Genomic DNA, 16,714 nt, shown 5'->3' on the forward strand with positions numbered 1-16,714 from the left:
CGAAAATTCTAGTGCATACCCTTTGAGTATCACCTCCAGGACCCACTGGTCCAATGTGATCTTGACCCACCTCCAATAAAAGAAACGATCCCCTATTTCCTGTTCTGGAAGCTGGGTCGGCAAAACTTCATTGGGAAGCTCGGGAAGGTCCACCACCCAAACCCGCTTCTCTCTTGGGCTGCCTGGGATGAAATGACAGACCTACCGAAAGACCAAGTCTGACGAAAGATTGTCCCCCATGTAGGGACAAAAACGCCTGGAACCCCAGAAACAACCCCTCATACCAAAGAGGCACTATTACTGTTTCTTATCCTCCAGCAACAGAGGCACCGGAGACTCGCCCTACTTCTTGGCCAGTTTCTCCAACTCGCTTCCAAACAAGAGCGAGCCTTTAAGGGGCATCTTGGTAAGAATGGCTTTAGAAGTTGTGTCAGCTGACCAGTTTTGCAACAAGAGTTGATGCCTAGCTGCTCTCACCAAAGCCACTCTTCTGGCAGAGGTCTAGATTATATCACAGCCTGCGTCTGCTAAAAAGTTGGCAGCAGGCTCCATAACTGATCTGGAATTCCCTTCAGACTCATCAACCTCCTGAGAGAGAGGCAGACAAGATCTCATCCTAAGGTACAACAGGAGGCAAATTCATTGCCACTGCCTCAAAGGCTTGCTTAAGAATAGCCTCAAACCTTCTATCATGTATATCCTTCCCTCTACAGGGAAAGTTGTCCACTTAGACATGGCACGTACCAGAGCACCCACTTTGGGAAGATGCAAAAGCTCTCTCACAGCTGGATCCAGGGGGTACAGGCCTTCCAATGTCTGACCCTCTCTATAATTTGCCTCTGGGGCACGCCAATCCAGATCAATCAATTCCTGGATGGCTCTGACATAGCTTATGAACCAGGAACACCCAGCGTTTCAATGTCTGGGAAATCAGGGTCTGCAGTTCATCTCTATGAAAGAACTGCAACATGATATGGTTCCAGCCCTGGAGGAATTTCCCCATCTTACAGGGAATCAGGATCAACCTCATCATCACAGCCATCCGGATTCCTGTCAGGAACACCCGCAGGGAGCCAGGGCGAGCTCTGGCCCTTAAGCATAGGACTAGAAGAGAGAGGAGCCACCGGCTGAGGGTCCAACCGGACAGAAATGGGGAAGCGGTGGACTGTACCTGAAGAAAGCAAATGTTGCTTACCTGTAACAGGTGTTCTCACAGGACAGCAGGATGTTAGTCCTCACATATGGGTAACATCACAGGATGGAGCCCAATCACGGAAAACTCCTATCAAAGTTTCCAGAACTTTGACTGGCCCCTACTGGGCGTGCCCAGCATGACACTAATCCTGCAGCCAGCAGGGGTCCCCCTTCAGTCTTATTTAAAAGCTACAGGCAGTGCCGAAAAATAAAATAATAAAACGTTACGAATCCAACACCACGGGGCAGCGGGCGGGTTTCGTGAGGACTAACATCCTACTGTCCTGTGAGAACACCTGTTACAGGTAAGCAACATTTGCTTTCTCACAGGACAAGCAGGATGGTAATCCTCACATATGGGTGAGTACCGAGCTGAGTATGTCCGAACATGTACCAAATATACCCAAAGGCGTGCAACAGGCACAAGAACTGGGGTGGAATTTGGTAGAGGGCATCCTGAACCCCACCGAGCAGGCGGAAGGGTGTAGGTATGTCACGTTGTAAATAAGTTACGAAGGACAGACGGCCGAAGATGAAATCTTGTCTTCCGGCTTTGTCCAAGCAATAGTGGGCTGCAAAGGTGTGGAGAGAACTCCAGGTAGCAGCCCTGCAAATGTCAGGAAGCGGCACCGATCGCAGGTGTGCTACTGAAGTCGCCATAGCCCTCACAGAGTGTGCTTTAACATGGTCTTGAAATGGAATGCCCGCTTGCTGATAGCAGAAGGATATGCAGTCCGCCAACCAGGAGGAGAAATTCTGCTTACCCACAGGCTTCTCCAAGTTGTTAGGGTGGAAAAAGACAAACAATTGAGTGCTTTCCCTGTAGGCAGCTGTACGGTCTAGGTGGAATGCTAGAGCCCGTTTACCGTCAAGAGTATGCAGAGCCTGTTCTCCTGGATTGGCATGGGGCCTGGGAAAAAAGGTAGGTAGTATGATGGATTGATTGAGATGAAAATCCGAAACTACCTTAGGAAGGAATTTAGGGTGAGTGCGGAGTACCGTCCGGTCCTGCAGATGTTTAGTGTAAGGCGGATAGGTAACTAGGGCTGCAATTCACTAACTGAGAGCTTAAGTGATTGCCAAAAGGAAAATCACCTTCCATGTGAGATATCGAAGTTCACAAGAGTAAAGAGGCTCGAATGGTGGTTTCATGAGCCGACCCAAAACCTGATTAAGGTCCCAAGAAGGGGCCAGAGGACATAGTGGAGACTTGATGTGGAGAAAGCCCTTCAAAAAACGTGCTACAAGGAGTTGTACTGATATAGGGACATCCCCGACACCTTTATGGAAGGTGGCTACGGACTGACATGCATTATGATGGAAGAAGTCTTAAGACTTGACTTTGATAGATGCCAAACTTCGGGATTGGACAGGAAAAGGGGTCAAGGGACTGAGAAGAGCACCATGACGTGAACCTTTTCCATTTGTAAGAGTAAGATTTTCTTGTGGAAGGCTTCTGTGAAGCAATCAAGACACGGGAAACTAGTTCAGAAAGGTTAAGTGGCTGAAGGATTAACCTTTCAACATCCACGCCGTCAGGGACAAGGCTTTTTATTTATTTTTATTTAAAAGTTTTTATGTACCGCACAAATGGATAAAGTATATCCGTCTAGGCTTGAAGATTGGGATGGCGTAGGCACCCGTCATTTTGAGTAATCAGAAGCAGGTCCTTTCCCAAGGGAATGTGCCTGCGGATGGAGAGATCCTGAAGTATTGGAAACCACACTTGGCGTGGCCAGTTAGTTGCTATCAGGATCATGGTTCCCTTGTCCTGACGTAACTTTATGAGAGTCTTCGAGAGAAGAGGAAGTGGAGGGAGTGCATAGCGCAGACCGGTTGCCCATGAGAGGGAGAATGCATCTCTGGGTTGAGAGTGTTTGCTGCAAATGAGAGAGCAGTAGTTCTCCACTTTGCGGTTTTGTAGGGACGCAAAGAGATCTACCCGAGGATATCCCCATTGTTGGAAGATGGTGTTTGCTACCGAGGGGTTGAGAGACCACTCGTGCGGTTGAAAGACGCAACTCAGCTTGTCTGCCAGCACATTGTCCACTCCCGGCAAGTAGGTGGCCCTGAGGTACATCGAATGGGAGAGAGCTTCCGCCCAAATCTGCGCAGCTTCCTGACATGGAAGGAAGGAGCCCGTGCCTCCCTGCTTGTTGATGTACCACAAGGCCACCTGGTTGTCAGTCTGAATCAGGATGACTTGATTTGAGAGGCGATCCAGAAAAGCCCTGAGAGCATATCTGATTGCTCGAAGCTCCAGGAAATTTATTTGTGTTTGGCTTCCTCTGGAGACCAAGATCCTTGTGTCTGCAAATCGGCCACATGGGCTTCCCAGCAGAGGTTGGAAGCGTCGGTGGTGAGAGTGAGTTGAGGGTCTGGAGCCTGGAAGGGCAAGCCCTGAAGGAGATTGATCTCATTATTCCACCATGCGAGACAGACGGAGTGAGTCGGTGACGTGGACAACGGTCGACAGGGGTTGAATGGATTGAGTCCATTGAGATCTTAGAGTCCAGTGCATGAGTCTCATTGCCAAACGGGCCATTGATGTGACATGGACTGAGGACGCCATATGTCCCAGGACGACGAGAAATTGCGTGCAGTCGCAGAGTGCTGAGACTGCAGCTGGTGAGCAAGAGACACAAGAGTTAGTGCTCGTTGTCGAGGCACGAAAGCCTTTGCCTGTAAGGTGTCCAAGTCTGCCCCAATGAACGACAAGGTTTGAGATGGGACTAAATAGATTTGTCGTAATTGACGAGAAATCCTAATGAAATTAGTCTGTGTAAGGTTAGATTGAGGGACAACAGGGCAGCTTGCTGAGTGGGAGCCCTGATTAACCTATCGTCCAAGTAGGGGTAGACGTGAACACCTTGGGTTCTGAGGAAGGCTGTGATGACTACGAGGCATTTTGTAAAGACTCGTGGTGCAGACGCTAGACCGAATGGAAGCACTCGATGTTGATAGTGCTTGGGGCCTACTAGAAATCTCAGGTATTTGCGATGAGATGGAGTTATCGCAATATAAGTGTATGTGTCCTGGAGGTCCAGAGAGCAGAACCAGTCTCCTCTTTGTAGAAGAGGTAGAAGCGAGCCCAAGGTGACCATCTTGAACTTCTCGCTGGAGGTACTTGTTGAGGGCCCATAGCTCCAGAATAGGACGAATGCCTCCCGATTTTTTGGGGATTAGAAAGTACCGGGAATAGAACCCTAGGCCGTGCTGAGAGTATGGTACGGGTTCTATTGCTTTGGACTGGAGAAGGAGGGAGACCGCTTGATCCAGAAGAATGGAGTCACAGATGTTCTCCACATCGGTAGAGGTGGGGAGTCCGGAGGCAGGGAGAGAAAGTTCAGATGGTAACCCTGAGCAATTATTGCCAATACCCATTGGTCTGAGGTGATTGAGTGCCGTATGTTGTGGAAGTGGCACAATCGACCTCCCACTGGTATGTGAGCCAGTGGAATGTGGCTGCTGCTCTCTAGGTAGAAGTCAAAAACCTGAAGCAGGCCCTGGTTGAGGAGCTGCTTGTGGCTTTTGTTTACGTGTTTGACGAGACTGCGGTTTTTGATAAGATCTCGTGGCACGGGATCTGGTTGGTGGCAGATAGGACTTCTTCGGGCGGAAGAAGGACTTCTTAGAGTCCTTCCTGAAGTACTGTTTTGAAGAGAAGTCGGAAGGCATCAGAGAGAGCTGTCTTAGGGTCTCATGATGGTCCTTTAGTTCCGCCACCGTCCGTTGAATCTGTTCGCCAAACAGATTATCTCTGACACAAGGCAGGTCAGATAACCTGTCTTGTACTTCCGGGCGAAGGTCAGAAGACTTGAGCCAGGCCCACCTTCTCGCTGAAATAGCAGCTGCAGATACTCTAGTAGAAGTATCAAAGATGTCATAAGATGTTCTGATCTCATATTTGCCTTCCTCAAAACCCTTGTTTACTAGGGTTTGTAATTGTTCATGAAATTGCTGAGGCAGGTAGTCCGAGAAGTCTTGTATCTACTTAAAAATGACCCTATTATATTGGGTCATATAAAGCTGATAGGCGGCAACCCGGGAGATGAGCATGGATCCTTGGAAGAATCGGCGACCGATGGCATCTAGGAACTTCTGTTCCTTGCCAGGTGGAACAGAAGAATGAGGCTTCGACCTTTTTGCTCTCTTCTGTGCAGACTCCACCACTACAGAGTGGTGATCTAAATGTGATTTCTGAAAGCCTGGAGCTGACTGCACCAAATAGGTAGTGTCAGCTTTCCTGTGGACTGGAGGAATGGAGCCAGGATGTTCCAAGTTCTTCTTCAGGAGATCCAGAAGAACCTGGTAGATAGGGATAGAGGTGATTACTTTAGGGGCATCCAGGAATTGGAGCAACGCCATCATCTGGTGCCTATCATCCTGTTCAGTCTGTAATTGGAAGGGAACCAATTCAGACATTTCCTTCACAAAATTTATAAAGGAGAGGTCCTCTGGAGGAGAATGCTTCCTACTTTCAGTGGGTGAAGGTGGTGAAGGTAAATCATCGGTGTCTGGAGAGGAATCATCGGTCCAGGTGTCGTAGGGATCAGCACCTGTCCCTCTAGGAATTAGAGGGGAACAGGGTGGTGGAATACCTGAAGTTCTTGGTCTAAGCTCCGAAGGAATCGGAGGAATTATCGGAGGCACCGATGAAGGCATCGAAGGCACTGGTGCAGGCATCGATGGATGTTATCTGTGGCGAGGCACGTATCGGCATCGATGGCTGAAGCAGAACTCCCAATGGAGGGATGCGGAACGGTGTTTCTCCTCCCGAAGACACTAAGTGGGGAGGGCACCGGAGTCATCAGAGATCCAGGATCCATCGGTGGAAAAGCGGCCATGAGCGTTTCCATCCTGGAGAGCAGCAGTGCCAGCGCTGCCAGAAATGGGTCGATGATCGGTTCCGCAATCGGTACTGATGTCGGAGGAACCTGAAGTCGTTGCATGGCCTTGTCGATGGCCTCCTGAACCATCCGGTCCAGTTCTTCTCTAAGACCTGGAGCAAGCAGCCCCGGCTCCGGAACAAGAGAGGGAGGCAGAGGCATAACCAGGACCACCATTAAAGGCGGCGTCACGGCTCCAGATCCCCAGTCGGGTGAGGGTTGCCTTGGTGACCCAGCCGCAGAAACGTTCGGTGCCTTTTCTGGACGGGGTTTCTTTGACAGCAGCTTGGACGATGGCAAGGTCGATGATTTTGCTCCCTCGATGGTCCGAGACTTACGGGATCGATGGCAATGTTTGTCCCTGTGATCTCCTCGGTCCTGAGGGGGAGCAGAGGGTGTCGATGGCCGAAATGTCGTCGATGCCGGGCGGTCACCGGCCGGTGGTCGATACTGGCGCGAAGTTGACAGTGCCGGCTCTGACGACGTCGATGCAATGGACGGAGTCGGGGTTTGAGCACAGAAGAGAAGTTCCATCTTCTCCATTCTGGCCTTGCGACCTTTTGGTCGCATTAGGGCACATTTGGTGCAGGTCAAGACATCGTGCTCGAGTCCTAGACACATTACACAGACTTTATGGGGGTCTGTGATAGACATGGTGCGGGTACAGTCCGGGCACAGACGGAACCCCGACGCCATGGCAAAAATCGAGCCGCGGTACGGTCGACGGCCAGTAGGCCGCGAGGGCCAAACTTGACGGTAATCGACTGAAAACGGGTAAAAACTTACTGGAGTACCGCGGTCTGAAAGAAGAGGGACCCCTGTGGGGCAAATTAACTTTTAGTAATTCCGTGAGGAAAATTCCTGTCAGGAATCTCTGCAGAACTCCTTTACCGCAAGGCTACTGCTGAGAGGAAAAAAGAAGACTGAAGGGGGACCCCTGCTGAATGCAGGGTTAGTGCCATGCTGGGCATGCCCAGTAGGGGCCAGTCAAAGTTCTGGAAACTGAAGTTTTCCGTGATTGGGCTCCATCCTGTGATGTCACCCATATGTGAGGACTACCAACCTGCTTGTCCTGTGAGAAAGGCTTGTAAGCCTTGAAAAAATTCCACCCAAGAAAAAACAGCCAGTTCTACACCAAGCCCAGAAGGAACAGGAGTTGGTCCCACAAAATGGCCCGAGCCAGTCAAGGGAGAAAAAAGATCTGGTGTTTAATTGTTCTCTGTAAACCGATTTGATTTGCATACAATGTAAGAAGATCGGTATATAAAAAACTAAAAATAAATAAATAAATAAATGGTGTCCCTCCCAGAAAGGCCATGACCAACTCATCATCAGAATGGGAAGAGCCAGGCTTAGCAAAATCCGAGGAAGACAACTCTCCTTGAGCACCTTAGCAGTGTTGACACAGGTTAGAAGCCAGGTCAGGCTGAGAAGTCCTAACATGCAGCTCGATACTGTAAGGTGCGGTTGGAGATTAACTCGCTGTGGGCGCACAATTGGGACGCGTAAGGCGATCCTGCGATACAGTCTCCCGTTTCACGCGTCCTTAGCGCTTCTTGAAACAGACCCGTAACCTTTCCCGCACGCATGTAAATGATATGTAAATGAAAGAATTAGCTATTTAATGAACAAATTAGCTATTCCCTCCGATACTGTGACGCGCGCTCTGACTATCACTTTTTTTCCCTGCCGATTTGCCGCGCGTTTAACTTGTTAGTTTACCGCCTACCCCTACCCCTGCGTTAGAGGCAGGAGTAAGGGTAAGCGGCAAACTTTCCCCCAGCCCCCGCTCACCTGCCCTGGTCGCATCCATGGGTGCCGGTCTCCGGGGTAGCCCCAGTCCTCTCCCTCCTCCCGAAGCAAAAAAAAGCGAAAAAAAAAAATCCAATGCGGCCCCACTTCGGCAGCTCTCCTTCGGCGGAGATGGCAGTGTAAAGCGAGACGGACCACGGCGGAGACGGCACTGTAAAGCGAGACGGACCGCGGCGCAAGGAGAGGAGGAGAGAGAAGACGCAACTTACTACAGCCAGCCCTCCTCTGGACAGCGGCTCCTCTGCCTCCCAGCTGCCGGCGAAGATAGACGCCCGAATGGGTAGGCCCTTCGTGCAATTTGACCTCAAGGCGTGACGTCCCGACGTTTGGCGTCACGGCATGCGACGTCACGCCTTGAGGTCAAATTGCACGAGGGGCCTACCCGTTCGGGCGTCTATCTTCGCCGGCAGCTGGGAGGCAGAGAAGCCGCTGTCCGGAGGAGGGCTGGCTGTAGTAAGTTGCGTCTTCTCTCTCCTCCTCTCCTTGCGCAGTGGTCTGTCTCGCTTTACAGTGCCGTCTCCGCCGTAGGGGGGCTGCCGAAGGGGAGCTGCCGAAGTGGGGGCTGGCTGGAGTAAGTTGCGTCTTCTCTCCTTGCGCCGCAGACCCCCCCCGGACATCGGCGACAACCGCGGCTCCTGCCTCCAGCTGTCAGACAGACGCATCGCACGTGGGAAAGCGGCCCCTATGCGTGCAATTGGCTGCTCAAGACGTGACGTCACATGCAGTGACGCCAAACGTCGTAACGTCACGTCTTGAGCAGCCAATTGCACGCATAGGGGCCGCTTTCCCACGTGCGATGCATCTGACAGCTGGAGGCTGGAGCCACGGTCGTTGCCGATGTCCGGAGGGGGGGGGCTGCAAAAGTAAGTCGCTTCGTCGCTTTAAACTGCCCCCCACCCCCTCCTCCCGGAGCAAGGCTGCTTTTCGCGCCCTGCTTCGGGAGGAGAGGAGAAGGGACTAGCAGGCCAGAGCCTAGGATTGCCCGTCTCTCCCCTCGCTCTCTTGCTACTTTTTCGGTTTTGTTTTTTTTGCTTCGGGAGGAGGGGACAGGACTGGGGCTGCACCGGAGACCGGACGCGGCCAGGGCAGGTGAGCGGGGGCTGGGGAAAGTTTGCCGGGCATCGGAGAACATAACTGTCCACTTCCTGGCACCTGTCATTTCAAATGTCATTTGATGACATTTGAAATGACAGATACCAGCGTGGCCGTGAAGCGTTAGGCCCGCGCACCCAGGATATTGTATAGGCGCTCTATACAGTAAAATGGGTTGCGCGGGCCTAACGCTTGCCTAACGCTTCGCAGCCGCGGCATGCATTTGCATGCAATTTGAAGAGAGTATCGAGCGGTAGGTGAAGAGAACTGTGCGTGCGGGGAACGAGGGTGCGCCTGGCACTGCCGCACTCTAACGCGGCATAACTGTATCGACCTGATAGGCAATCACAAAAGGAAGACACTTAAGCTTCTTGCTTACCAGCGCCACTGCTGCGGTGAATATCTGTTGGAACTGCTTGCGCTCAAAAATGAAATGCGCCAAAAAAATAAGCGCCTAGAAGAAAGCACGGCAAGGCACACTCACAACCTATCCACCAGGTTAAGAGTGCAAAAAGGTTCGTGAGCGTAAAAAGCGCGCCCAAAAACAGAGTGCTCAATGCGTGCACAGAGCCGAAACATTGCGCACACCAATGACCCATAGAGGGCAGCAGAACACACATGACAGCATGTGAAAATGGCCACTACGACCTGCCATGTGGTGTGCAAGAAGAAAGCCTAAATGCGGGGCCTAGCCCACCAGGGGCCGCTCACATGCCAGGCTGCCCAGTTCTCCAACCCCAAAGGGAGCGGGATTGAATATCAGCACAGCATGACAAGAACGGAGACCGAAGGAAGTCCTGAAACCCTTCTGATTGATTCAGGTAAAACTTTTTTTTTTCTTTCCAACCTTACCTGAGCTCAGCGCTTACTGGCTGAGTAAAGAGACTGTCTCCGGCTGAGGGGGAGAGGGCATCTGTCATCACCACCGCACTCTGCCTCCTGCACCTGCTGCCTTTCACTGAACTAGCAGTTAAGTCCACACCGAAAAACCCTGCTACCGGTTCAAGGCACACCTCAGAGACCATGGAAAGAAAATTATTCCTTACCTGCTAATTTTCGTTCCTGTAGTACCATGGATCAGTCCAGACGGTGGGTTATGTCCCCCGTCCAGCAGATTGAGTCAGACCAGAGCTCGAAGGTGTCACCATATAGCCGAGTACACCCTCTGCTGGAGCTCAGTATCACGAATAGCAAAGCCCAAGAAAGAGCAAAAACATTTTGGATCAAAAATCCTTAATATGAAGGAACAGAAAAAATATATATAACTAGAACCAGCCAACGAGGCTACAAACAGCCAACTTATGAGGAGCTGTGAACAACAATAAGTAAGCATTGCAGAAACAGAGAAAATACAGAAAGACAGCATGACAGCTACACGCAAGAACCTGAGCAGAAACCAAAATCCCAGAGTGGTGGGCGTCTGGACTGATCCATGGTACTACAGGAACGAAAATTAGCAGGTAAGGAATAATTTTCTTTTCCCTGTACATACCAGGATCAGTCCAGACGGTGGGATGTACCAAAGCTTCCCTAATTCGGGTGGGTTCCTGAGAGACCTGCTCGGAGTACCTGATCACCAAAGTGTCCCGAGGTGTCCGGCGCAAAGTGTAGCCGATAATGTCTGGAGAAGGTGTGCAACGACTTCCACGTTGCCGCACGACAAATTTCCTGCGAAGAGACGGAACGCGACTCCGCCCAGGACGCCGCCTGCGAGCGCGTAGAGTGTGCTGAAAGACCCCGCGGCAGGCTCCGACCCGCTGCAATATAAGCCGCTGAAATGGCGTCCTTTATCCAGCGCGCAATGGTCGTCTTCAAGGCCTGTGATCCTTTCTTCGGACCAGACCAGAGCACAAACAAGTGATCGGAGACCCGGAAGTCATTCGTAACCTCCAGGTAATGGAGCAGGGAACGCTTGACGTCCAGAAGACGGAGAGACCGCGATTCCTCTGGAGCAAACGCCGGGAGTTCCACCGTCTGATTCAAATGAAAGGACGACACCACCTTCGGGATGAAGGAAGGTACCGTACGTAGGGAAACTCCAGAGTCCGAGAATCAAAGGTACGGATCCCTGCAGGATAAAGCTTGCAGTTCCGAGATGCGGCGAGCGGAAGAGATGGCTACGAGAAAAACCGTCTTGAGAGTCAGGTCCTTAATGGTAGCCCCGCTAAGTGGTTCAAAAGGTGAGTCCGACAACATCCGTAGGACCAGGTTAAGGCTCCAGGAAGGAAAACGGATCCTGACTGGTCGTATGTGTTTGACCCCCTTGAGAAAGCGTGCGATATCCGGCTGAAGGGGGAGAGCACTGTCCTTCTGCACCAGGGCGTTCAGGGCTGCCACCTGGACCTGGAGAGAATTATAGGCGAGGCCCTTATCCAGGCCATCCTGTAGAAACTGGAGAATCATTGGAACCGTCGCCTCCGTGGGTCGAGTCCTTTGATTGGAACACCAAACTTCGAAGACCTTCCAGACTCTGACATAGGCAACTGAGGTGGAGGGCTTACGGGACCGCAGCATGGTTGAGATCACTGCCTCCGGGTAGCCCCTGCGACGGAGGCGGTGCCGTTCAAAAGCCAGGCCGCAAGACAGAAGAGTTCTGCCTGCTCGAAAAATACCGGACCCTGGTGCAGCAGATGCGGGAGATGACCCAGACGCAGTGGCCCGTCCACCGTCATCTGCAGAAGATCTGCGAACCATGGCCGACGGGGCCACGAGAATCACGGGACCTCGATGGTGCTCTATTCTGCGAAGGACCTTTCCCACCAGGGGCCAAGGCGGAAAAACGTAGAGCAGCTGATCCGACTGCCATGGCAGAACTAGGGCATCCACCCCCTCCGCGCCGCGTTCCCTCGTTCGACTGAAAAAGCGCAGCGCCTTGGCGTTGAGGGGGGGTCGCCATCAAATCCAGGCACGGGGGCCCCCAACGGCGGACGAGAAGATGCATCGCCCCGGAGAGCGCCCATTCCCCGGGATCCAGCTGTTGACGACTCAGGTAGTCCGCCTGAATATTGTCCACCCCGGCGATGTGGGAGGCCGCGATTCGAACGAGATGACTTTCTGCCCACTCCATCAGGAGCGTTGACTCGAGGGAGACATGTTTGCTCCTTGTTCCCCCTTGTTGATTGATGTAGGCCACCGTGGTTGCGTTGTTGGAGAGAATCCTTACCTCTCTGTGCTGAACCAGGGGAAGAAAACGCTGAAGGGCTAGGCGCACGACCCTTGTTTCTAGGCGATTGATCGGCCACTTCGCCTCCGCTGGTGTCCATGTCCCCTGCGTGGTGCTTCGTTCGCAGACGGCGCCCCATCCCACAAGGCTGGCATCGGTGGTCACCACCACCCAATTGGGCACCTCGAGCGAAACTCCGCGAGCCAGGTGCGCCGGAACCAGCCACCAATCTAGACTTTCCCTGGCAGTTGGTGGGAGGGGTAGAATCACCTGATACTCCTGCGAGACTGCCCGCAATGGTCGCAGGTGCGCAAACGCCCAGGGTACCATGTCGATGGTGGAGGCCATCACTCCCAGGAGCTGAAGATAATTCCAGGTGGTGGGCTCCGCCAGAGCCGCAAACCGAAGCACATGCTCCCTCAAGGATTGGGCCTTGTCCGGGCGTAAGAACACCATGCCCCGCTGTGTGTCGAAACTCGCTCCCAAGAAGTCCAAGCGTTGCGAAGGCACTAGGGAACTCTTGAGGAGGTTCACCACCCAACCCAGGGATCGTAGAACTTGGACGACTGTCCACTGAAGCCTGCCCGTGTGAGAAGGACTTCGCGCGAATCAGCCAGTCGTACAGATAGGGATGTACTAGGACTCCTTCCTTGCGAAGAGCCGCTGCCGGCCACAACATCAAATCGCCGGAAGAGACACGCCTCGGAGGGGGGGGGGGGGCCTGAGGAGCGGAGGAGTGCCGCGGGGGGGCCCGGGACGGCCTGCACAACCCGCCAGAGATCCGGAGATGTCGGGGAGGGGAGGCCGTCTCCAACCGGAGCAAGTAGCGCGAGGGAGAGCTATTGGACCGCGGGACCCTCACAGCTGCGTGGAGAGACCGGCGCCACCGGCATCCACGGAGCACTCCGACGGCGCGTGAGAAAACCTGTGAGAGAAAGCAAATCTTACAATTACCCCCAAACCGAAGGAGAGAGGTACGGAAAAGAGAAAGAGGCAGCACAATAATAAACACGCCTCCTCAAAAAATTGAGCTTTTTTTTTTTTTTTTTTTAGTTAACTTTAGTGATCCAAAATGTTTAAAAGAAAGCTGACAGGAACAAGTAAAAAAGGAAAAGGAGAAATGTTAAAAGCCTGTCACACTGGGGGAGCTACTGGGCCCCCCAACTCTCATCTGCTGGAGTCAGAAAGATACTGAGCTCCAGCAGAGGGTGTACTGGGCTATATGGTGACACCTTCGAGCTCTGGTCTGACTCCATCTGCTGGACGGGGGACATAACCCACCGTCTGGACTGATCCTGGTACGTACAGGGAAATCGCCTCGGGAATTCTCAACTAGGGGAGGGACCTTTAGGTATCACCGCAGGAGAGCAGGGCTTTCTTTTCCTGAATTTAGAATTTCAAATTTCTCCTTCAAAAAGCTCAAAACAATCCCCATAGGGAGATGCACATCCACCATCTGCTGCAGACAGAGAAAACTGGCAGGCTGGGGTCACTGCAGCGTTATGTATCCTGTGACATCAGCTTGCTCCATCTCCATCTGCTGGCAGGGAAGCATAAACCCACTGTCCTGAGTCCATCTGTCTACATGCTAAGAAATAAGTGATATCAAGTTATTAGAAAAAGATTTTTTTTTTAAACCAGTTAGTCCCAAAATCATTTGCTTCCCACTGTACCAAATGTTTTAAGGGCCAAACAAATACTCCTCTTCCAAATTCTACAGAAAATCCAATACCCCATGCAAATTCCTTAAGGGCAACTTAATCAATACAAATTTGTGACTGCTAAAAATCATACACAACTGAAATTGATTTCAATGTGCTAGACCAAAACACTAAAGCATCAAGAAGAATGTACTGCTACACAGATTGCGAAAAGAAAGCACACTTCCCACAAAATTCATAGACTCCATACAGAATGGTCAGTGCGCTCTAATTATGCATATTGAAATAGTTTTGCAAGTTAAATCAAAGGACATCAGGAACAGGCGAAAAGGTATACACAATCAAACACCCACCCAACAAAAAGGAAGTGTACAAATAATTCTAACCTTCTTTAGTTCCTGCTCAGTTTGAGGTAGTTTTGTTTCAAGTTCCTTGATAGCTGCTTTTCTTTCCTTCAGTGTTTCTGAGGCAGTAGTTAGGGCCTCTTTTGCCTTGCTAAGCTGGGACACAGCTGTATTATGGCGGCTTAAGTAGATATCTAGTTCTGACTGGGCTACATCCATCTTTGAACGGGCTTCATTTACTGATTTGCTGAATTCCATGAGCTCTTTTTCCTTGTTCTGTAAAGATTAATCATGATTAACTTAAACAAAAAAAAGATACTTTTCAAATCAGTAACAGCTGGAAAGGCAAAACAGCTGAAAATTAGGTTTTGGTATGAACACAAAGAAGAAAACCAGGTTTGCTGAAGTTTTTCAGTATAGGCAATGGGTACAACATAAAAAATTAGATCTCATCTACTTAAGTTATTTTACTAAAGCCAGACTTAGCTAAACTACTGCTTTATCTAGGCTGATTAGTAAGCCCAAGGATAAAACAGTTTTCAAAAGGTATTTACTTCTGCAAAATGGCCTGACTGAAAACTGCCCGTTTCAAATGTGGATAAGTGTATAGTACCGTATATGTGGTTTCCATAAAATGTGCACTTTTTGCTGCATTAAAAAAAAAAAAAAAAAAAAAAGATGTCTCTCTGTGGGACAAAGTAGTAAAATACAGTATATATATATATACTGTATTTATATTAATGCTGTATATATATTAATAAAAAAATATGAGTTCAACAAATAGGATTACATGAATGTTTTGGTATGATAAAACATTGGTATTCAAATTATTGAAATGACCACTATGTGATTTCTGTTTGGAGATATAAATGTAAACATGAAGGAATTTGGGTTCTAAAATGTGTATTGTAACATTGAGTAGTGACTGTTTTATGTGAAAAAATATGTATGGATTGTTTTGAATAAACAACTATTTATGATCGTGTAGATTTGGAAAGAAAAAAGTTGTGAATATGAATGGGTATGTTTGAGTATGTATGTGTACTAATGGTTATTTATTTATTTATTTATTTATTTAATATCTTTTATATACCGACGAACGTTGGGAACATCTCATCGGTTTACAGAGAACAGAACTTAGCAACAGGCTTTACATTTGTCACATGATTATAATAGGAATAGTAGAAATAACAATAATTAGATGTGAGGTAATAGAGATGTGAATTGGTGAAATATAGATGTGAATGTTTAGATTTTATGATTGATTAATGCATTGGGAACTGATTTTGATATATTCCTATAAATTTAATAAGAGAGTAATTTGGAATACAGTAATTGTGCTTTTACTCCACTCCGTAGGGAGTGTTGTGTTAGTGTGTGTGTGTGGTGTGTGTGTGTGTGTATATATATATATATATATATATATATATATATATATATATATATATATATATATATATACACATACATATACACATACACACACACACACACACACACACACACTAACATATGGGTGATGTCACTGGACGGAGTCCTATCACGGAAAACTTTGTCAAAGTTTCTAGAAACTTTTGACTAGCACACTGAACCCACTGAGCTTGCCATGAACCCTCAAGCCACAGGGGTCTCCCTTCAGTCTCGTGTGTAGCAATAAGCGTTAGCAAAAATAAAATAAAACGTATCGGACCCAACTGCGCGGGGTGGCAGGTGGGTTTCGTGAGGACTATATCCTGCTGTCCTAGGATAACACCTAATACAAGGTAAGCAATTTTGCTTTATCCCAGGACAAGCAGGATGATAGTCCTCACATATGGGTATTAGCAAGCTACAGGCTGAGTCATTCTTGTATTGGACCAACAGCAAACAACTTGTGCAACAGGCACAACTGGTGTACTGTTGGAAAAAATGAGGCAGCCTGAAATCACAGCAGGTTAGATGCAAAAGGAGTTGGGATTATGCTGGAAACAAGTTCTTTAAGACAGATTGTCCGTAGACTGAATCTTGTCTTCCTTCTTTGTCCAAACAGTAATGAGCTGCAAAGGTGTGAAGAGAACTCCATGTTGCCGCTTTACATATGTTAGCTATTGGTACTGAACGGTAGTGTGCTACTGAGGCTGACATTGCTCTTACTGAGTGCGCCTTTACTTGCCCTTGGGGAGGAAGGCCTGCTTTTTCATAGCAGAACTCTATACAATCTGCAAGCCAGTTGGAGAGAGTTTGTTTGCCCACTGATTTACCTGGTTTGTTTTTATCAAAAGAAAAGATTTGATTGGAATTCCTATGGACTGCACTGCGATCAAGGTAATATGCAAGTGCATGTTTACAGTCCAAGGTGTGCAAAGCCCTCTCACCCTGGTGAGAGTGAAGTCTTGGGAAGAATGTGGACAAGACTATGGACTGATTCAAGTGGAATTCCGTAACTACCTTGGGAAGGAATTTTGGGTGTGTACGGAGTACCACTCGGTCATGTAGGAATCTTGTATAGGGTGTGTGACAAGTGCTTGTAACTCACTAACCCTCCTAGAGGATGTAATAACTACTAAGGAGAGAACTTTC

The 16,714-nt window shown here is 49.5% G+C and overlaps 1 protein-coding gene across 3 annotated transcripts in view; it reads right to left on the reverse strand.

Annotated features, from left to right (window-relative positions):
* The window catches only part of SMC4 (structural maintenance of chromosomes 4), a 318,061-nt gene that overhangs the window by 226,333 nt on the left and 75,014 nt on the right, over positions 1-16,714 (reverse strand). For all 3 annotated transcript variants that reach the window (XM_029617081.1, XM_029617080.1, XM_029617082.1), the window contains exon 11: positions 14,198-14,431. In XM_029617081.1, the coding sequence (XP_029472941.1) occupies positions 14,198-14,431 (234 nt within the window). The remainder of the gene's footprint in view (positions 1-14,197; positions 14,432-16,714) is intronic.

The sequence above is a fragment of the Rhinatrema bivittatum genome, chromosome 9 (assembly GCF_901001135.1).
Source record: "Rhinatrema bivittatum chromosome 9, aRhiBiv1.1, whole genome shotgun sequence".
Classification (NCBI taxonomy): domain Eukaryota; kingdom Metazoa; phylum Chordata; class Amphibia; order Gymnophiona; family Rhinatrematidae; genus Rhinatrema; species Rhinatrema bivittatum.